This window comes from Girardinichthys multiradiatus, chromosome 21 (genome assembly GCF_021462225.1).
Source record: "Girardinichthys multiradiatus isolate DD_20200921_A chromosome 21, DD_fGirMul_XY1, whole genome shotgun sequence".
NCBI classification, from domain to species: domain Eukaryota; kingdom Metazoa; phylum Chordata; class Actinopteri; order Cyprinodontiformes; family Goodeidae; genus Girardinichthys; species Girardinichthys multiradiatus.
Window position 1 is genome coordinate 28,825,452 of NC_061813.1, and position 23,464 is coordinate 28,848,915.

Consider the following 23,464-nt stretch of genomic DNA (forward strand, 5'->3'; position numbering starts at 1 on the left):
AGCCTGGGCCCCTCAGCCCCAAACAAAAGGATTAGTGCATGCAAGTGAGAGAGAACAGGGCAAATAGAAGGGGGAAAGAATGGGGTGGGGGGGTACTGTCGAGAAATTAATTAGTCTTTAAAGAAGAATTAGAAGAGGAAGAAGGAAATGTTCATGTACAGCAAAGCTCAGACAAACCAACATGTGGCATAAAGCTGCTCCTCTGAAGTGATGTTCAGACCTACAGGTCACTGGATGGGTTTAGTCCTTCCTATTAATTTAACATTTTTCATTCTTTCTTCAATGTGCTTCAGACTGGCAAAAGTAAAAACCTTCTGTTAATCAAATCGGTCTCGCCCACTTTGGGAGCATGAAAGAGGCAGCTTGAGTGAGTAAAAGTGATATGACTATGCTTAGAGCCTCACGGATGTTCACATTTAATCCTTTCTTACTTTTTCATGATCTGTGACTCATTGTAGATCAGAAATACAGAGCAATATACACCATGCTTTCTATGATCCTCCCCCGTGGAATACCCTACAGGTCGAATCAGCCCAGCAACAGCAAGATAAAATCATTTCTTTGAAAAACAAATCCTGAAAAACAACACTGACACTTGATATATCAGACTGCCAGACCTTGCTCTGTTCTTTACAGCTGCTCTAACCAGTTCTGTGTATATCTGACAACAGGTTGTCCTTGTTGGATCAACAGTAAGTTTGTTTTAGAAGAATATTTGAGCGTTGGTGTTGTTGGTAAAGCCGTCTTAGATAGATATCTTAGAGGGAAAGGAGTTGACTCAGCTCCTGAAAATTAGCTGTAAGAGCTTTAAATCAGGGCACAACTTCATTTGTGACATTTAGGTCAGTAGATTATGGTTGAAGTGACTGAACCACTGATAATACAATTTATAGCCTAAATCAGATCTGCGTTAATGTTTGAAGAAGATCTGATTTTAGTTTTACAATCTACCACACTTTGTTGTTATTGATTATTATTTACCTCATTTAACAATCCTGGAGAAACTTATTAAAATCCCCTCTTTGCATTTTCTTTGTAATACATATCAGTATTCGGTGTCTTACCAGCGACAGGCAGTAGGCAGTCTTGATTCCTCTAATAACCTCTGACATCAGCCTGTACACTTTTGAGTCACCTCCATGTGACTTACTGGATGCTTTCTGTTTTTTCAGAACATTCTCTGTAAACCTGAGAGATGGTAATGTGCAAAAATCTCAGTAGATTTCTGAAATGGTCATACTAGCCATCTGTCAACAACAACCATGCGACGTTGAGATGCCTGAATATGTGGAGTGGCTGCCACTTGGTTGACTAATTCAAAGCCATGATGGCTACCAGAATGGGCTCCAAACCATGTGGGTGGAAAAAGGGTAGTGGTTACAGTAACGAAGCAATTATGTCATTTTTCTTTTTCTTTAATGCATTATAGTATTTAGAGTACCTTACAGTCAACAGTGGTGCCAGTAAACTACTGCAGACTGGTAATTATTGTAATCTACTGACAACAGTGGTACCAGTAGGTTATCGTAACTTTATAGTTGAAAGGATAAGAATGTGAAGTAAACAATAAACTGAAGCTCTTTCAAATAGCCAGTCAGTCAGTCATTCATTTTCTACCGCTTATTCCATAGTGGGTTGCGGGGGAGCTGGTGCCTATCTCCAGCAGTCTATGGGCGAGAGGCAGGGTACATCCTGGACAAGTTGCCAGTCCATTGCAGGGCGATGGACTGGCTATTTGACAAAACTAAAACAACTACTATTATTGCTCCCACTGAAATATATCCAGGTCATATCCCACTTTTACAAACCCTTCAAAGAAAAAAAAGACTATTGGGCTCATTGTATTTACTTCTTTTTTCACCTTAAGTGGTATTTGATTTTATACTTACTCTAATCTTTGATAGAAAGATTAACCTCAGTTGTAGACTGTTAAATGATTGGTGTACAAATAAGCTTGAATAACATTATCCAACACTGCAAAATAAATGCATTTGGATTTACCTAATTCAATAGTAGACGTTGGTTGCACTCAAACCTTTTGCTTTGGCAGCAATCTCCATTGTTGTGATAGTTTAAAACCAATTATGTGTGTTAAGTGAACACAAGTATTTTGTGTTGTTACAAAAGGATTTAAAAGCTTTTTTTCCAGCAGCCTTTATTGTTCTAATTTTTTCAACAGTAAGCTGACAGGAAAGGGGTGGAGAGAGGGGAAAGACATGCAGCTAAGGTCACCTGGCTCAGGAGTCAAATATGGGTCGTGTGTTATGCCCCTACACCACTGCTGCGCCCTGAAATTTGTTTGATTAAAATAAATTAGCTAGGCTCTGCAATCATTTCACTCCTATGCGAAGTGGTCACTTTACTTCAACGCAACTTAATTCATTTTCTTCCAACACTATTTGGTCGCTTAAATTTAACAATGTTGTTTTAAAATTCCAATATCATTGAAAAAAGGGAAGTTTTAGATGAGGGGAGATTTGAAAAAAATGAAAAAGAAGGTCACTTTAATCATTTCTTTCATTTATTCAATCTCTATTTACAATGGTATAAGGAGTGCTGAATGGTCTGTAGCAAATATTAACAAGCATCACAGCTGAAGATCTGTTGATCTTGAGATACATGCAAATATTCAAAGTTACACTGATTTGTCACCAACATCTGTACACATTAAACTGATACATACACTATATTGCCAAAAGTATTGGTTAACTTGCCTTCAAACATATATTAATTGACTGACATCCCATTCTTAACCCACTTTGTTTAATATAAGCTTAGCACACCCTTTAAAGCTATAACAATTTTAATCATTTAATGGGAAGGCTTTCCAAAAGGGTTAAGAATGTGTTTATTAATAAGCACATTTGTGAGGTCAGACACTGACGTTGGACAAGAAATCCTAGCTCACAGTCTCTGCTCTAAATTATCCCAAAGCTGTTCTATCGGACTGAGGTCAGGACTCTGTGGAAGCAAATCAAGTTCTTCCACACAAAGCTAGCTCATCCATGTCTTTATGGCCCTTTCTTTTTGCACTGGTGTGGAGTCATTTTGGAACAGGAAGGGTCCATCTCCAAAACTTTTCCACAAAGTTTGGGAGGATAAAATTGTCCCAGAAATCTTGGTATGCCAAAGCATTGAGAGTTGCTCTCACTGGAACCAAGGGACTGAGTCCACATCTGGAAAACAGCCTTTTACCATATTCCCCTCTGCAGCAATCTTTAAACTTGACTAAATGCAGTCTTTCAAGTGTCGTTCACATTGTAACTGCAAAACCCAGACTCTTCCATAAAATTGGCAACCAGAGGTGCACAATTTATAACTTAAGAGAACATGTCTCCACTGCTCTAGATTCTAGTTTCCACCTTGCATCGCACCTAGTGATGCAAGGCTTGGATGCAGTTGGTTGGCATTGGAAACCCAGTCCAGGAAGCATGTTACACAATGCTCTTGAACTCTTGTTTGGAGGTCTGTTGCTATTGACTCTGCAAAACATTGTTGACCACAATGCGCCTCAGCAATCGTTATGATTTTTTGTAGCCTACCACTTTGTGGCTGAGTTGTTGTTCCCAGTTGTTTCTACTTTATACTAATACTAACAGCTATGTGTCTTGGAAGGGTTACTTCAAACGTTTGGCAATATTGAATTTGTAAATGTGAACACCAAACTCATTAGAGTTTGATTGCTAGTATTATGATGTTTTAATTAGTGTAATCAAAGTCGTTCAGCCATTTTTCTCATACAAATAATTTAGTCATCATTTGTTAATGTGGTGATTAGTAATGGTGTCTCTTTATGCTTGTTCATTCTGCTCTATGTTGACCACCAGGCCTTTAGTGTCCAACGACCCTCGATTTGGATTGTTGAAATATAACTTGTTGTCAAAGGTGGACTCCCCCAGGGTGGGCATGGGTAACCATATCCGTTTGCGGAAAAGGAGGAAGGTGGCAAGTCCGATTATGGCTATCACAATCAGCACAATAGCGACCGTGATACCAGCAGACCCATGTGATGAAGCTTCTTTAACGGTTTGAACTGCCAAAGAGAATCAGAAATTTATCCAATAAGCTACATTAATTTAAAAAAGGTCATGGAAAAAATGGTTCCATTTACTTACCAACAAATGGAGGCTTTGCTGTAGGTGGAATAACTGCAGAAATATAACAAGAACTCAGTGTAAGTGCCCAATATGTCAGTTGGCAATTTAAAAAATTGTGGATATAACTCACCTTTAGGTGTTTTACAGATGTAAGACCTGTATCTGCTGCAGCTGATTGTGCTCCACTTTCCGCTATCAGAATCGATGTTCACACATGAGTCTGAATTTGGCATTCCTGTTTTCCAGTTGGCATAGTCTATAACGCTGTTATCGATCCACAGCCACTCATCTGAAACAGAGTAACAGTACTCAGATTAACAAAGCTGCATGACCAGGGGGCAGTGAAGTACAACTTCCACAGTGAGTTTTTTTTAACAGTGTGTTGACTTAAACCAACTCTATACATAGTGGCGTTTAAGAGTGCTAAAGTTTAGACAGGTATGATGGTGCCACACCAGTAAGACTCTTGCCTCAAACCATTAACACCCTGAACTGGATCCTGAACTCAACATTAATTTCTGAATTGAACAATTTACACAGAAAAAGAAAAAAATGTGCATATTAGCACAGCTCTGAAATGTAAAATGATCAGAAATTACAACTCATTCTCCATTTTGGGAAAAGTGAAAATTTAAACCTAAAGTCTGAATTTGATGTTTTGTAAATAAACATAAGTAATTAGCAGCGGAATATTACGTTTTTCAAAATCAAACAAGTCTGAAATTAGCTTGTGTATGCTCACCATCATGGGACTTATAGAGACCAATCCAGAAACTTTTTGCCTCATCCTGCAAGAGTTCAAGATTCTTATGTATGAATGCCCCCTCAACAGGGTCCTGGATACTCGCTAGAGAAGCCCCTAAAAAACCCCAAATACATGTTACAAGAATTAATCAATAGAGATAAAGAAATGTGTGTACAGGTCCTTCTCAAAATATTAGCATATTGTGATAAAGTTCATTATTTTCCATAATGTCATGATGAAAATTTAACATTCATATATTTTAGATTCATTGCACACTAACTGAAATATATGAATGTTAAATTTTCATCATGACATTATGGAAAATAATGAACTTTATCACAATATGCTAATATTTTGAGAAGGACCTGTATAGTTTTCACAACTAACCCATTTTCAGACATTCAACAGAGGCATGGGCCCAGTTGTGCACCACTGAGCTTAGGAAGGAATAGCAGTGACCCCTAAAGGGTATCCAGCTTCCTTGCTTCTTTGACTTTGGACAGATGCCAGGAAGTTGTGGCGGCTCAGTCGGTGCTAAGTCTGAAAAAGAGGCAAGGCCTGTCATTCTAGTCTTAACCATAAATGGCTGTAAAGGTAACATCAAGATTAGCTTACCTGTTGAGCTTTTGCAGATGGAATGGTAGGTATTAGAGCATTGCGTTGTCTTCCATGTGTGGTCGACATCTATATACACACAGCCATTGTTTTTCGGCTCATTCTTGCCCCAGTTAGTGTAAGAGAGAAACCAGTTGTCAACCCACTTAAAGCGACCCCCAGTCTGGAAAAAAATGTGATTGACAATTGTTGTTGCAGGTCTTGAAGTATTATTTTAAAATTATACTTCAAGTGGAAATATTTAAAAGCAAGTTTACCACATTGCTGTTGAGGCCGATCCAAACTGGCTCTTTGTTTGTGGAAATGTGCAAAGTGATGAAAGCCTGGACCACAGGGTTCAGGATACTGGCCAGATCTGCGTCGTCTGCCTGGCATTGTCTCCGAGCCTCATCCCATCTCATCTTCTGAGCCACCAGTTTATAGGAGTCATTGCCAGCCTTGTGAAAGGTTTTTGGTGAAACAGTGGTAGGTGGGACCACAATCTGGGAATCTGGGCAAACAAGACACATGAGGCAGTTATTGACAAATTTATTTTGGAAGTCCTGGTGTTGCCTATTTATTTCACCTCATTTGCAAAATACTATTATCCACAAAGATGAAGCACTTCATAAACTGCCTATGACAGTCAAGGACTTCAACTGTTACTGCTGCAGAGGAAATCTCCCATGGCTGACGTCGTACTTCAGCATAACCCTTTTAGTTTGTATTAATGTTGTAAATTTAGAGACTCAGGTGTGTTTTTATATCTGTTTTCACCTTAAATCCTGAAGCAAATTGGTCACGCAGACCTTCTATCATCCTTACAATACATCCTAAAGATGCAAAATTGATAATTCCTTTCATAAATTGATGGTTAGGGATCTGTTTCTAACTCGATTGGTACCTTACTTGCGGTCTACGTCCATTCAGAAATCACAAAGAGAAAGCCTGTGTTGACCATAAACTCGCTCTTACTTTTTTGAGAACTTAGAAAATGAAAGAATTACCATGACGCCAGTTAATGGTGCTCTGTTTGGGCGTGAAAGTAAGATTTACAGTAACATTTTCAGTAAACAAACTTTTGATATTTCATGCAGAAAGAGTTGCAACATTTTCAATTAAGTTGAGAGCCTAATGTTGTTAAAAGACAGTTTGTGCAAATGGGGAGCACACTCAGGTGTTGTGTGTACGGTTTTTGATAGGACCTGGAATCTGTAAACTTGCTATAAAGCCTTAGGCTTCACTTTAAAAATGTTCATATACATAGATATATAAATATATATCCTTTGTGAAGTGCATTGAGATGACTTGTGTTGTGAATTGGCGCTATATAAATAAAACTGAATTGAATTGAAACTGAATTATATATTACACATCTATTTGTTTTGATATTACAGCTGTAGAAAGCTGAAAGGCTGTGAAGTAGTACTGAAGTCTCTTTTTTCAAGACATCTCTTTTCAGTATTTCCCAGTTTTTCAGTATTACTGTGTTTATGAGTGTAGTAGAACAATTTAAAGGGTAAAACAATAAACTTAGGTCAGATTCTGTCTGAGCTCACCTAATCCTAATAGAAGGGTTAAACGTAACCACATTTACAAAAAACAATGTGTCAACGGATCCTTTTCAGTGATAATTTTGCTTTTTGATGACACAGGGACTGAAACACATAAATGAGAGCAGCTGTTTATATAATAGGAGAAATAGAAATGAACATAAGCTATAGGTAAAATGAGAATTAGTTCATGTTGGAGCTGTGAACTTAGTTCATGTGTATGATATTGAACTGTGAACACAAATGTATTCATTTTCACAAGACTAAAATGAGTTTAAAACTAGTTCTTGTAAAAGATGAACTGGCAAATGCTCAAGATGGCCAGAAGACATATAAGTTATTACTTGAAGAATTTTTTGAATGGGGGCGAAAAGACAGAAGCATTAACTCATTAAAGTCTGCAGAAACACCTTTTTCACTGCAGCATTATTTCCACATTAAGAAAGGGATTTTGTTTATTTCGGTTGTCACAGTGTTTGTTATGTTGCCATTTATGTTACATATTAAAAATGTATTACATGTTGGCATAAATGTATAGAAATGTAGCAAACTGAAAAATCAAGTCCTGTTATGTCTATTATATATGTGTGTAACTGAAGAACCACCTATGTCAGGACAGTGTAACTTATTTTTGTTGTGACCTCACTGTCTCGCTTTTTTCCCATTTTTAATAATCGCCTGACCATTTTGATCTGTGTGCTCTATACAAAGTCAAGAAGTGCCCTCAGTGGTGAAATACTGATGAACACAAGAAAATTGGAAATCAGAGAATGTGTTGAAATGACGTCGTGTGAGAGCCACTCAAGCCTCATTGGAGACCAGACGGCATGTACTGCAGATGTGTAGCAAGGTAATGCTGGAACAGCATTTACTTATAGCCACATTTGCATATGTAATTGAAGTACAATAATACTGGGTCATATTGTTTTCCCCTTAATTTAATGATAAAATATTTTTAACTGGCTTCTCTTTTAATGCTTACGTTTACTTAAAGCCATTGATACTGAATACTGAAAAACCATAATTTGAACATATTTTTTAATAAAGCCAGATTTTCAGATGTAGGGATGTTTTTTTAAACATTTTGTGTTATTTTATTTTAACTCATTCTATTTTTATTTTTCCTTGGTAAGACCATACATTACTTACCAACATTTTTTTTACAGACAAAGCTACGTTTTGCACCACAGTCCTCCACCTTCCACTGTCCTTTTATTTTAAGGGTGCTGGCGACCATGATCACACAGTCAAACTCCTGTCAGGAAGAAAACATTACATAAGTTGCCTTATATTTTCAAATGCTTCATAATCTATTTTGATGTATTATTTATTTATTTAAGCTAAAGAATAAAAAGTTCTAATCACTATATAACAGCTTTAATAAAAAGACACATAATGTATGAAACACAATCTGTATGTGCAGTTAACCATTAATATTCATATCTGTATTGGTGTATAATTGTTACTGCTACTATTTATATTTCATAGCTGTGATGATTAAGGACTTGTTTAATCAAGACTGTGCCAGTGAAAAATACTTGAACAAGAAGTCTAGATTCTGAGTTTCACTGTTTAAATAACAAAAACTATGATGATAAAAATTTAGTGTCGCCTCAAAGAGCATACGACAGACAGCAATGGACTAATTACATATTTAAAAACTTTATAAATTAAAGAACACTGTACAAAGTAATTACAACTTCTAATAAATTGCTTGCATATGAGAGGCTAGCACTTCAATAAAGTTGTAAAAACCTCATCCCGAAAATAGCGTCCATCAGGTGATGATGTGGGATGCCCTTTGGCCCAGTTGGTAAATGAAATGGCTTTACCATCTGTCCACACAAAATGCATTTCCCAGTTGACGTCATTCATGCCGATCCACAGATCATCATTTTGGCTCAGCAACTGAGTTGTTAGGAAAACTGGAAAGGAAAAACCAGAAATTCTTAAGCACTAAAATGCAAGTGAAAAACTCAAAAGGCTGTCAGTCAAATTCAAGAGACAATTTTGAGATTTTAATTCTAAAACTAAACACAAAAGCAGAAGCTAAAATAGTGCTTAAATAGCAGACAGTTTCTCTCTATGCTTACTTGGTTTGCCACCTAAAAAAAAAAAGACTATGCATGTTTTTATGGGAACGCTTACCCATATTTAAGTGAGCACAGCAAATAGTGCAGCATTTTCAAAGACCAGAAGTGTTTGCACTATGCTAATTGCATATGGCAGATAAAAAAATGCCATATGCTGAAAGCTGGTGGCAATTTGTTTCAGGACAAGAAAAAACGTGATCTGCTTAATTGACAATTGTCAGGCCAGAATTTATCCTCTCTTCTAAAGAGGTGTGTCTAATAATCTTACAAATGCATCTACTAAGCAAACGCATTTTACAAATGTTGTATAAATCATGTTGTTGCTTTTTACAAACATTGTCAGATGTTCCAACAGATAAACAGAGCTCCTATAAATTAGCTCTGTAAAGAACAACAATAGGGGCGAATGGGGGTGAGCGTTCCATGGTTTTGACTAAGGAGAAGGAGGGGGCAGGGAGTGATCGCACAGGCCAAAAAAGCAATAGAAACAAAAAACATTTATTAAGTAAAATTAACAAGATAATTGGTCACCTAATTATTTATTAGAGTATAATCACTAGTTAATATGATATATCTACATAGACAATCTGTAGTAATTTGCTGGACTTAATTCAGATTCAATCAACTTTTTTAATCCCAATGGGCAATTCATTTGTAGCCTACCAGTCCATACGTTCACTTCTAACATGCAGCCGCTGACCAAAACCTTTGATTAATTGAACAAAAAACAGTACAAGGTAAAACAAAAGATAAACACACCATAAACAACAATAAAACACAACGACACAAAGCTTAGTGCATGCAGATATGCATGTTTGTATATCTGCACTAAGTGCTATCTACTCTGTGAATCCGGCGTAAAAATAAAAACAAATAGAAGTGCTTATGGGACAGTGTAGGTACTGACCTTGCTCTTTCTCATTGGCAATGGAAACCAGATTTCCTCCCTGTTGTTGGCAGTGAGTTCTAGCATTCTGCCAGGTCATCTTTTCCCCAACGAATTTGTAGCACTGAGTTTACAAGACATAATTCATTTGCAGGTGTCATTTTCAACATTTTCAGAGCATATAAACACAATTTATCAAAAAACTTCAGTTATGAGTCTTGAGATATGTGTAAAACGTTCGATTTTTTGTTTCATTCCACAGTAGTAATTACCTTTCCTTTAAAGGCGATCCACTCAGGTGCACATCCACCTTTGGGAGGGCTGGTTGGTGCTATTGTTGTATTAATAAAACTGCCACTTCTTTTACAAATAGAAGGTAGCTCAAGACCACAGTTAATATCATTCCAATAACCTACATGTACAGAATTTACAAAGCTAAATGACAACAGTAAGTATTCAAAGTACCAAACCAGTTTAGCTGAATCATACTTACCCATGCTGCTGTATATTGTTACACAATGTTCATCATTGTTTGCAAAGTTTGGCTCATTGTTTTCCCATGCAGTGTAAGTTACTGGTGTTCCATCTAGCCAGCTAAAAACAGGAGATTTTATATTTTATAATATTTTATAGAAAGACTAAATTGAATCTACTGAGAAATGCTGTAGCCATCAAATTATTCTACTCTCCATCAAATTGCTCTTGTTCAATATTTGTATTTACCTAAAGGATTGATCCAAGTTCACAGTCATGCCAATGTAGTATTGTGAGTTTGTCCCCCTTGCTATCTGTGTGAACAGAAACATAAGAGAGACTTTACATAAATCAAAACTTGTAGCAGAAGATTGGGTTGTTTAAATAGATGCAGCATTGTGGTTATTTTGACCTCCCCCGTTTAGCAATAAAATGTATTTCTCACCTGTTTCCAGAGGAACTTTCGCTCACTTTCAGCTGTTATGTCTGCAAGATCACCAAAGTTCGTCTTACAGTAATCTCTCGCAGCTTCCATCGGTAAATTGTCGTTGTTTATGTAATAATGACTGTCATTGTAAATGAGCCACCCATCTTCTGTGGTGTTCAACACTGCAAAGAGAACAAACAGCCTTTAAGGGTCCACAATATTAGCTTGTGTCTTCAGCTTGTTTCAAAGTCTGTTTTAGTCTTAGTTCACATAAATAGAGGCCAGCAAGGAATGCATGTTCAAATGTGAGGTGCAAGGTGGCCAGATTTTTGCTGTTTTGGCTGAACTCATGTCACATTTAACGACTGTCTTTTTTACACTGAATGTCATGACAAAAATCTGATTTTACCCTCTCAGTTTTTTTTTATACAGACTGACATATCTTTATGACATTCTTCAACATGTGAAAATGAATAATAGCAAACAAATGGCATTAAATATCTCAAATCAGACAAGAAGTTGTGGATTTCAGCTCCAGATCAGTTCTCCACTTTGCCAGTTCAAACTCTCATTCATACACAGGTGTTTCCACATCATTGCTTGCTTTTTGTAACTGTAAACAAACACTTCATACCTATTTACCTAACAAAAGCAGATCATTCGGTATGTGGTTCTGATCCCCATGACTAATTGAGTCTTGTTGAAAATGACCCTTGATGAAACCAAAATAACCCTTACTGGTGGACATTATTTTACAAAGTCACACAACCATATTTCCTTACAGTAGACCATGATAAGATTATAAAAAAATATTTTGGCATCATCAGTTTTCAAAGCAGCTACAAAACATCCATCTGATGGGTACGGTTTGATGCATCAGTTCAAAATGTTGTGTATGTAAAGACCAAAACTGGAAAAACACGTAATGGCAAGTAGGTGAAGGGATTGTCGTATTTGTGTAAAAACTTGAATTAAAATTCACAATGTACATTTGACATGTTTATATAGGGGTCTCAACCTCTAGTCTTCAAGGGGTTGCATTCTGCAACCTTTAAGGCCTGTACATATTTTCTTGCTCAAGGTCTCAAGAAAAAGAATATTGCTATGGTTTTTATACAGAACAAGATCTCAAGTGCGGAACAGTTGGGATCACCTTACAGGTCCCTTACACTGCAGTATATGTCAGCAGGCTAACCAGAACCACTTTCTGACACAACACTTGTCGGACACTACACAAGAAAAAACTTTTTTCTAGAATATGTATCGAGAACAAGCTGCAGAGCTACCAAACAAGGGCTGCAAGAACAGAATGATGTCATCTTGTTCTTGCAGAGTATGTATAGGACTTTAGATGTGTCACTGGTCTGAAGTACCTAAATCAGTCCGTGAGGTCATTTGCTGGCCCTTGAGGATTCACATTTGAGACCTCTGCTTTTATTTGTTGTTTAGTGCACAGTGTCCTATAAATCTTGCAGCTCAGGCTAAGGAGGATATAAGCCTCTTTACACTTAATACTAAGATGTCCTTACTTTGAATTTTCAACAAGCCTTAAAAATCCCAATATTTAGCTGATTGTGCTGGTGTTTTCCCCAGCTGGTAAATGCTAATGTTGGTGTTAGCTTGCTTTTCAGCTCAGATCATTGAGAATTATGGTACTTTTAGTACACTGTACTGTTACCTTGGCCGCTGGTCTGTTCTAGCCTCTGCACAATGTACTATATCACAGTGATTTCCTAGTGCATCCCATAGCAGCTGTAACATTTCAGTTAAGATTTCCAATGCTACTACAATTTGATCTCATATTTAGGTTTCAATGTTTGCTCATTGCAGTTTGGTAAGTATTTATTTCAATGAAAGACAGATTTGTAACCAATGATGTTATGTTTGGATTTTTCACTTTTGCATTTGTGATATGCTTAATTTCATCAAACTGATATGTGAAGCTTGGTTTCCTGTTGCTCTACCCTTTAAGTTTTGCCTTATTCTTGTTTTTTTCAAGTTTTTTTTTTTGGTCTTGGAAATTGGTCCTGATTGATGAAATGTTGTCATGATGTTGAAACCTACCTTCAACTACTAAGGCTGGCTCTGGTTTGGGAGTCACACCTGAAAATACAATAATAGTATTAATAACAGTAAGCATACATTTTAAATGTTCAGAGGTTATTAAACTATGAATTTTCAGTGCGGGATTTCACTAAAATGCAACATTTTAAAAAATTCATCTAAAATATGTATTGTTTTAGCATTGTAAATATCACCTGATTGTAGGGAAGGAAGCATGGTTGCGGTGTTAGATTTAGCAAAAACACCATTTTGGAGGAATGACATTGGATGGAATCTGACATGAACTCTGATGCTCTTTTATCAAGTCTGACAGATTATTTATCAGAATAAAATAACTTAGACAAACAAAGCGTTGCATCTGCAAGGGGTTCAGTCTTACACGTTTGAGTCAAAATATTACTCTGAAGGTTCACAAGCCATGGTTGGTGCCATCATGGATGCTGATTATGAAGTAAACGGGTGAACCTAATAATGATCATCTTCATTTTTAGAAATGTTATGAATCTATTCCTTACAGATGTTTTCCATCATTCCAAGCATGTTTGCCTCTCAAAAACGCTAGATACAACTGAGATCGGTTCTCACATGGACATACAGGTCCTTCTCAAAATATTAGCATATTGTTATAAAGTTAATTATTTTCCATAATGTCATGATGAAAATTAAACATTCATATATTTTAGATTCATTGCACACTAACTGAAATATTTAAGGTCTTTTATTGTCTTAATACAGATGATTGTGGCATACAGCTCATGAAAACCCAAAATTCCTATCTCACAAAATTAGCATATTTCATCCGACCAATAAAAGAAAAGTGTTTTTAATACAAAAAACGTCAACCTTCAAATAATCATGTACAGTTATGCACTCAATACTTGGTCGGGAATCCTTTGGAGAAATGACTGCTTCAATGCAGCGTGGCATGGAGGCAATCAGCCTGTGGCACTGCTGAGGTCTTATGGAGGCCCAGGATGCTTCGATAGCGGCCTTTAGCTCATCCAGAGTGTTGGGTCTTGAGTCTCTCAACGTTCTCTTCACAATATCCCACAGATTCTCTATGGGGTTCAGGTCAGGAGAGTTGGCAGGCCAATTGAGCACAGTGATACCATGGTCAGTAAACCATTTACCAGTGGTTTTGGCACTGTGAGCAGATGCCAGGTCGTGCTGAAAAATGAAATCTTCATCTCCATAAAGCTTTTCAGCAGATGGAAGCATGAAGTGCTCCAAAATCTCCTGATAGCTAGCTGCATTGACCCTGCCCTTGATAAAACACAGTGGACCAACACCAGCAGCTGACACGGCACCCCAGACCATCACTGACTGTGGGTACTTGACACTGGACTTCTGGCATTTTGGCATTTCCTTCTTCCCAGTCTTCCTCCAGACTCTGGCACCTTGATTTCCGAATGACATGCAGAATTTGCTTTCATCCGAAAAAAGTACTTTGGACCACTGAGCAACAGTCCAGTGCTGCTTCTCTGTAGCCCAGGTCAGGCGCTTCTGCCGCTGTTTCTGGTTCAAAAGTGGCTTGAGCTGGGGAATGCGGCACCTGTAGCCCATTTCCTGCACACGCCTGTGCACGGTGGCTCTGGATGTTTCTACTCCAGATTCAGTCCACTGCTTCCACAGGTCCCCCAAGGTCTGGAATCGGCCCTTCTCCACAATCTTCCTCAGGGTCCGGTCACCTCTTCTCGTTGTGCAGCGTTTTCTGATACACTTTTTCCTTCCCACTGAGGTGTCTTGATACAGCACTCTGGGAACAGCCTATTCGTTCAGAAATGTATTTCTGTGTCTTACCCTCTTGCTTGAGGGTGTCAATAGTGGCCTTCTGGACAGCAGTCAGGTCAGCAGTCTTACCCATGATTGGGGTTTTGTGTGATGAACCAGGCTGGGAGTTTTAAAGGCCTCAGGAATCTTTTGCAGGTGTTTAGAGTTAACTCGTTGATTCAGATGATTAGGTTCATAGCTCGTTTAGAGACCCTTTTAATGATATGCTAATTTTGTGAGATAGGAATTTTGGGTTTTCATGAGCTGTATGCCAAAATCATCCGTATTAAGACAATAAAAGACCTGAAATATTTCAGTTAGTGTGCCATGAATCTAAAATATATGAATGTTAAATTTTCATCATGACATTATGGAAAATAATGAACTTTATCACAATATGCTAATATTTTGAGAAGGACCTGTACATTGACAATGTTATCCACATTTAATGCTTTACAAAATCCCGAAATAGCAGGACTTAATAGGACTTAACTTTGAGACTCTTGAGGAACTGAATAGGGTGCTGCATTCAAAATGTTGACTCGCTACAGCGTACATCTCTCCTTGTATTGTAACTATGAACCTAACTGGGGGAATGTATGGGCTAACTGGACCCATTGCAAGCCTGGTTGGTGATCATCATTTGCATTTGTTGCAGAGGACTGTTTCGCAGGTCCCGGTAGGTTATATAGTTGGTACTTGAAAATCAACTGTGACATTTTGTTAAAGTGTGAACCGTTGATATAGTATTTATGACTGATATAAACCAAAGTGTGGCCAGTATGTTGAAGTTAAAAGCTTTGCTTTGGCCTTGTCTCTTGGGAACTCATTGGGTATTACCTTTGCGTATCTGGCAGATCCAGTCGTTATAAGAGTCACAGTTCCGATCATTCCAGTGATTTATATAGGAAACCTGAGCTTCTCCACAGTGTTCATTGTCATTGTAGTTGTTTGGTTCGCCAAAGCCCCAGTTCTCAAAACTGAACTAGATCACAGTTTTTGGACAAATGAATAATTAGAGTTAAAAAGATCAGCGAGAATTTATTTGTATTATTGCTGTAAACACTGCATGTCTTACAGGTGAGCCATCACTCCAGGCAAAACCTTTATTGGGACCCATTAGTCTTAGTCCTATCCAGACTGGATCAGAACTATAAATACTTCAACAAAATAGGAAACACATGATTACAGAGAAACATTTGAACTATCAATTATAGTAAGCGTCAACATGTGCTGTATGTTAGTGCAGGTTAACATACTTCAAATTTTCAAGGTCCTTCTTATTGTGTATGCTCATCAGGTCCCCACCGATGGCCTTGCAGAAGTCCTGTGCTTCCTGCCAAGTCTTCATTTTCTCCTTAATTTTATTGTAAACCTTTTTCATGTAAAAAAAAAAAAAAAAGGGAAAAAAGCATAGAACCGTAATTTTCCTTGAAAACAACAATTTCCCACATTGCTTAAGTTTCTTTCTCTTACTTTTATGCAGATGTTCCTTTTGACAACAGGTTTCCAACCAGAGGCACAGCTCAATTCAGGGGTAGTTGGGGAAACTGTTGTCGCAAGCACACCCTCTGCCAGTTTTTTGCAAATATACTTCTCTTTCTTGCTACAGCTTATAACATCCCATAAACCAGCAAAAGTCCCAGTTTTCATGGCAACGCACCCCTGTTTTCTGTCTTTTGTTGAACACAGCAAAAAAAAGTGATCATAGTTCCATCCAATGAAAAACACTTAGACATAGTATAAATAAGCATGTGCATCATCATCAGACTGCCTGTTTATGTTCAAATTCTTTCATTTGTTTTGTGAAAACTACAAATGGAGCTTAACTAAATAAATGTGCAACTTAAATAGGGAACATCCAGGCAAGGCAAGTTTATTTGTATAGCACTATTCACATTTAAAATGTCCTTCAACAAGAAAAACATCAGTTAGTAATGAAAACAGTAATGATTACAGGCTTGTTTTAAACAAGCCAACCATTTTTGAACACCTCATCTGCTGCATGCCCCTGTTTAGTTCTTATCCTGGAAACACCGAGTAAACAGCTTTTTGATGACCGAAAGGGCCTACAATGAGGGTTCATATCTGATTTAGACCCAAAACAATTAATTGTCATATAGAGTAATAAAAAGAGTTTCTAAAAACCTATCCTATCCAAAAACAAAGCCAATCAAGTGAGGCAAAGGAAGACACTACTATAATCAGCTAGCATACTGAAACTGTAAGAACACACTTGTGTCCTAATTTAATAACAAACTCTTTATTATAGCAATTTTAGTAACTAGTAGCCATTGTAACTTAGGTCTTGGTTTATATAACCCCACCTACGTTTCTTGCATGATCTGTGGTTAAATTAAGTGCTAATCTCAAACTTTGAGACTCTTTTTTTCATCAAGTTGGCTGAATTTCCCACCCATCCATTTATTTAATAGACTCAGTGGCTGTTATGGATTTGGTCACATTGTGACACAAAAATGCAAAATTATGTGTCATTTGCATATGTTGTAGTATTTAATAATCTGATACAGAGGAGTCATACAGATATTGAACAAAAGGGCTCAGATTTCTAATTCCCAATTGACACAAAGTATATGCCCGTAAAACACTGACAAAACAAATATAACACAACACCAGACAACAAATAAAAAAAAAAACTATCTCATGGACAACCAAACTTTAACTATAAAGGTGGACTGCTAAATAGTTAAAGAAGATTGGCTTTACCTGGCATGCCTACATTGAAATAAGTAAAGGTAACCTTTCTTCTTGTTGTCCATGTGAAAGTATTCATGTCCGCTGTGTTGGACAAACCCGTCCAAAAATACTTTTCTGGTCTTAGTCCAACTAAACTGACGAGAAAAGCATTCTCATATCTATTTGAAAAAGCAAAAGTGGATGATTATTTCAGCAAGTGTTAGCTTCATCATTTTCAAAATGTATCTTTGTTTAAACTGCATAATTTTGTAAAAATAAATAAATTAACAGTTAAGTTGTATCCTATAATCTCATTGCTTATAAGATTAGAAATGATTCATACCTGTCAGCAACATCCAAAAGTTTAGCACCACCTTCTAAGCAGGCCTGTGTTGCCTGTTCAAAAGTTTTGGTTTCACTTCCAATCTCATAGCAATAGGAACCAAACCTAGAGGAGCCCTACAAAACAAAAGTGCTTAATGCATTGGACTGAATGAATTCTAGGTTTTATTAACTGCAGAGCACATTACTCACAAGCTTGCATCCTGGGTTGACTTCCTCTTGGGTACCTTGAGATGGTTTTGTGGAAGCTTTCTTCTTACAAATATACCCATATGTCTTTTCACACATGTGATCTGCCCACTTTCCATCCTGCACAACAAATATGGACACAATTAGAGGATATCCATTAACATCTTTACAACAGGCCAGTGATAGATGTTACCTTTCCTCTGATAAGGACACAGTCCTCCTGGTGGTTAGTAGCATGAGATGGTTCACCACTCTGCCAGTTGGTGAAGGTAACATGGGAGTGATCAGACCATTCAAACAACATCTGGTGACTCTGATCATTCAACCCAATCCAGAGTACATCTGTCTGTACTAATGTATGAAATACAAAGATGGAAGTGAATACTTTTTGAAAAACAATGCTATTTTTGTTTTGTTTAGATTACTATACTAACTCATCCAGAATTGTTTGTTACAAATCCACTTGATTTAAAATTCCTATCTCCTTGAGTGTAGATATAGGCAAATTTTGGTGAATAGCTATTTTCTTGCCGCCTTTTACTAACTTATAAAGGTCAGAAAGTCCTCTTCAGTGAACACTAAAGACTTTTCAAACATGCCTAGAAATCTATAGAGATACTTATGCATACATATTTTGTATTTTACTTTAAATCACATTTTTAGTTTAGTTTTTTATGCTTAAAATAGGAAAGTATGAATAAAATGAATGCTTCGGTTACAGTTTTTTTGTAGGAATTGTTATGGTTCCGAATAACCGTGGCACCACAAAAAGCAACACATTAGCTTTAAGGGTAGATTTTTTTCAATACTATTCAGCATAGGCCTATGCTACTTTAACCAAAGATTAATTCATTTTTATACAGCCAATTAGTGCATAACTGTGCAACAACAGTTAAAAAAATAGTAGCTCATAGAGAGGTTTTTTGCTGCCCAGCACCAACACTGAATTCTTGTTTTGGATAATTTCAGTATTGTTTACCACCTAATTCTGATTGCTTCAGACAGAGTTTCTTTAGTGTTTTAGTAATGTAAAGCTCAACTTACAATATCCAGACTGTGATATAATGAAGCTCTGCTCCTCTATAGTGTTTACACTGGCCAAATCTGCTCCTTCTTTGCGACACGCAGCCAAAGCCTCTCTCCACATCTTCTTACTCCTCTCCAGGTAATAACATTGTCCTCCATAAGGCACCCAGTGACTTGGGCAGAAGCTGTGCCCTTTATCTATAAATTAGGCACAAATGGAGCTGAAAACACATGCAAATGCATTGCACTAAAAGGGATAATCTTGAAGTATGTTCTATGAAAGTTTTACTTGGTGGTGGAGGCAGACTGGTGGAGTTTCCTTTACGGCAAATGTAACCAAGTTTTTTGTTGCAGGCACTGCTTTCCCATTTTGATGCTTTGCCAGTATTTAGAGTTGCACATGTTAGCCCAGGGGCTGAAGATGGATGACCTGTTGAATTCATTATAATTATAACCTCTTTTGCTTTAGTGTCTAATGAATATGTTGTAAAATACAATTCTATGACTAACCTGGGGCCCAGTTTAGATATCTGAATGGGTTTCCATTGCTCCACTGCCATCCACTCTCAAAATCTAAGCTATTCAGTCCAATCCACAGGGACGTCCCCAAATGATTTGTCAACCCTTTGTCAACACATGATTTGGAAGGTTGTTGATTTCCGGCAAAATTCCATTATAGGTGGTAGGCATAATGTTAGCTTTATACCTGAAATGTACGATTGTTCATGCAGCTCCACGATGCTGAGGAGGTCTGCTCCCTGCTGCTGGCAGCTCATTCTGGCCTGGTGCCACGTCAGAGCTGCCTGTGAATTCCTCTGATACTGAACCTCGGTGACCGGGTCAGTGTCCCATCCAAGAGATGCTGGATTGTGAGAAATACACAAGTCAACAAGTAAAAAATTGATTCATCTCATGGTAGCAGTATATAATCCAGCCTGTACTTTCCTTTCTTGTTGTTTTCCTGGAACTCAGCAGGTACTTTCCATTACTTACCAAATACTTTTTTAACTAAGTGGTTAGTTACCCAGATGGAAGAAAAGTAACATTTAAGTTCTGGGAAAGTAACTCCTATGTTTTAGCAAAAACCTCATAAGTTTTAGGAAAGTGACCAGTAAGTTCACTCATACGTTCCGAGAAAGATCCTGATATATTCTGGGAAAGTACCCTGTTACTCACCTCATAATCAAGCCTAGATCATGAAAGTGCGCTGTGAAAAGTTCCAGAAAAGTAGGTAGTATGTTTTTATAAAGTAGCAGGAAAGTACATGTTAAATTCTGGAAACTACCTGGTATGTAGTTCCAGGAAAGCTACTAGTAAGCTCCAGAAAGTACCTGGTAAAGCCCAAGAAAGTATAAATCTGTATTGAGGTGCAAAAGCTTTTAAGAAGTGGAAAATAAGAACATTGGTGAATAAATGTCGAATGTTTTTCTTCTCAGTTGAAAATGTGCATAGAGATTGCAGCTCTCCATAAACACAGAAAACTGTAGGAGCAAGTTAACCTTGTGATTAAAAAACTGTAATATTCACACATACCTTTGGTTGCACAAAACCCCCACTTCTTCTCTTTGTCGTAATCCTTCTCTGTGGCACACCACTTCTGTCCATCTGGGCGGCCGTCTTTTGTGCATTCAGCGTACCATTTCTCAAGGAACTTAAATGGGAACTGACAGGGGGCTCCAAATGAATTGCCTCCTATGCTGAAGGTCTCTGAAGATATTGTCATGTCAGAAATCACAATTATTTGGTTTTGTGTATGTCAGGTAGGCATTTTTAAATAATCGAATGATAAATATTTGCAGAAAGCAGTTTTATTCTTACTCTGTGCCTGTACAACTTTTCCTTAAATGATAAATATTGTACAGGTATCCTCTGAAACATTTCCAACCTTTCTAGGAAGCTGGATGATTTGGTAATTGTCAAGCCAGAACTCCTACCTTGAAACCCCTTTGAGCAAAGATCCCCTAGAGTGCCAAATATCTTCCAGCGACTCCATACCCCTGAGCCCTTGTAGATCATTACATTCTTCTCTTTGAAGTTGCCCCAGTTTAGGTACAGGTCCTGGTCTTTCAAACCAAAGAGGGTCTCGTTCTTACATTGCCAGTGCTGAAGATCGTTACTCTCATCACATTCAAAAAGGAGCACCTTTACCCAGTCTTTTTTCTCTGCGGCTCCAAGGCACAACTTCAGGGAGAGACTGAGGAGGCGAAACTCTGAGGCCCAGCGGAACTGCTGCTCCTTGGCGTGGGGATTGCACTGAGCCAGTGTTACCGAGCTGGCGCTCTCTACCTTCATGCATTTGTTGTGGTCCTGGTTGAAGATCAGAAAAATGCCACTGTCTGCAAACAACACAACAACATAAATTCAAAGCTGAATTTGACTCAAACTTAATGAATCAACAAATGTGTCTGAGGTACTCACCAATTTCAGCGTGGATGTAGAGGCATTGCAGGACACAAAGAATCAGAGCAAATGTTGACAAAGGTGACATCCTCCGTTTCTGGTTTAGACTTGGAAGGTTTTCCAGTCATGAGAGTGGGGGTCTGGTGTGTGCAGAAGTACTCGACAGAGAGCAGCAATGACAGAGCCATGGTGTCTCTGTCCTCTTAATCACAGTGATGGATATCCTGTCACGTGGTAACATGCTTGGTCAAATTTCTGCAACTTCCATGGGTTTTCAAAAAGTTTTGGGGCAAAAGAGAAGAGGAAGTAGGCTTTCACTACTACACCAGAAAATGACTAGTAGGTTAAAACAGTCCTGAAAAAAGTTTTGCCTTTTGGTATGCCAAGTTATTAAAAGGCTATTAATGTGTATTCAATCAATCCACAAAGATTTATCAAGACAATTTGCAACTAATTTCCTGTTTTTAGGAACGACTTTTTTAAGTTTGCATAGCTCTGCGGATCTAAATTTTTGATAGGAACCCTTTGCATATTTGCCTCAACATGTAAATTAGGCTTTATTTTATTGATTATAGACATGATTCTTGTCAGTAGACAGATAGCATGCACGTAGGAAATCCTGCTTCCTGATGGGGGAAGTAAGCTGAAATCGTCCCACTCTGTCCTGCAAAACTGCCCAAAAATGTTGCTATAATAATATGCATACAGGTAAATTGGCTATGTGTCTGTGAAAAAGTGCCTTGTCTTTACATCTTTGTCCACCCTATAATAAAGTAAAAAACAGTGGCATTAGATAAATACATATTGCTTGGTGAGAAAGGGGTGTTTTATCATCTGTAGTATCCACAAAATAATACAGAAAAAAATTATTAATGAAAAAACAACACCAAAAAAGGCACTTGCTCTTCCTCAAAACTGCTTTAAGACAAACACACAGATGGAGTGTAAACGTGTCCAGAAGTAGACGTTCTGTGAACTCATGAATAAGAGAGGATTTAATCTTGTTATTTAAAAAAACAGAATCTCTGATAATATTTAGTTTTGTGCATATGTACATGGTATTTTCACACCAGTAATCTTACAATTGCTGGTCAGTCATGTATATTAGAGATGTTGGAGAAACATGTTTTGCCACATGTTTAAACAACTGAATTTAATCGAAGTGCTATACAATAAAGGGTCCTGTGATGAATCACAGCACACTTTGCAGGTGCATTGAGACCGCGTGCTCTGTTGCTCGTCTGTGTGACGGGAGGGTTTTTCAGAAGAATGTCAGGAAACCTTTTCTCTGGGGTGCAGTTGGGAAGAAATTGTATAAATTCCAGTGTAAAAGGTTTATGCGGGGGACAAAAACAGGCGAAACAAAGGGAAGATCTATGCACAACATGAATTACACGTTAAAGTGTAAAATTTTTAGAATTTCTTTAATAATCTTACTAAAATAAAAATATCTATGTTACAAACTTACATGGATGCTCTTCGTATGAATATTAGAAAAAGATTGTATATAAAAAACTTGGTTTTATTGTAGAACATATTCACAACACCATATGATGAAAAAACATGATTACGTTCACATTTCCATCGAATCAGTCTTGCAGGAGGTAAGGAGTCCAAAGGGGTACAACAGTATATTTGCACATAGAGTTAATAAAACATATTGCCTGAAAGCTCCCACTTGGCCTCTAAAAAGTACCATTGTGTATTTTAGAAAAACATTTCCGATTAAACAAAAGCAAACTGTTTGCGTCCACCAGGTGTTCTTGGGTCTATGGCAAAATTTGAGCACAAATCTCCATTGTTTAAAACTATTGACCTTATAAAAATGTATGTTGTGTTTCAATTAAATTATAGAGTTTAGTCAAAAGAATACTGGAAAACCACTTTTTTAGGGGGCAAAATACATTTGTATGTGCTCCCTTAGCACGTTGTAATCGAAAGAGTTCTATGTGGTTTTCTGTGTTTGGAAATCTTACAAATGTTTTCCTTGCACAACATTTGTAAGAGCTATGCACAGTTATTGGCTTTCTTTAAAAAAAAGACTTTAAACACATCTGTCTTAAACTGCAGTCGCAAAATGTCACACAGACGTTTTTGGGGAATAATC

General features: G+C 37.5%; 1 protein-coding gene across 1 annotated transcript; it reads right to left on the bottom strand.

The window, feature by feature from the left end:
* Positions 1-2,499: 2,499 nt before the first annotated feature.
* On the bottom strand, positions 2,500-21,515 carry mrc1a (mannose receptor, C type 1a). The gene is made up of 30 exons (XM_047349062.1): positions 21,376-21,515; positions 20,892-21,293; positions 20,491-20,664; positions 19,664-19,819; positions 19,468-19,581; positions 19,247-19,387; positions 18,976-19,155; positions 18,125-18,282; positions 17,935-18,051; positions 17,744-17,859; positions 17,431-17,579; positions 16,180-16,379; positions 15,963-16,078; positions 15,782-15,863; positions 15,544-15,688; positions 12,934-12,972; positions 10,888-11,051; positions 10,692-10,756; positions 10,462-10,562; positions 10,241-10,380; positions 9,990-10,092; positions 8,745-8,914; positions 8,139-8,244; positions 5,715-5,947; positions 5,458-5,620; positions 5,230-5,382; positions 4,840-4,956; positions 4,228-4,386; positions 4,116-4,148; positions 2,500-4,033 (listed from the first exon to the last, which is right to left on the bottom strand). The coding sequence occupies exons 1-30, from the start codon at positions 21,443-21,445 to the stop codon at positions 3,792-3,794; spliced, it is 4,308 nt and encodes a 1,435-aa protein (XP_047205018.1). The 5' UTR covers positions 21,446-21,515; the 3' UTR covers positions 2,500-3,791.
* Between the last annotated feature and the right edge of the window lie 1,949 nt (positions 21,516-23,464).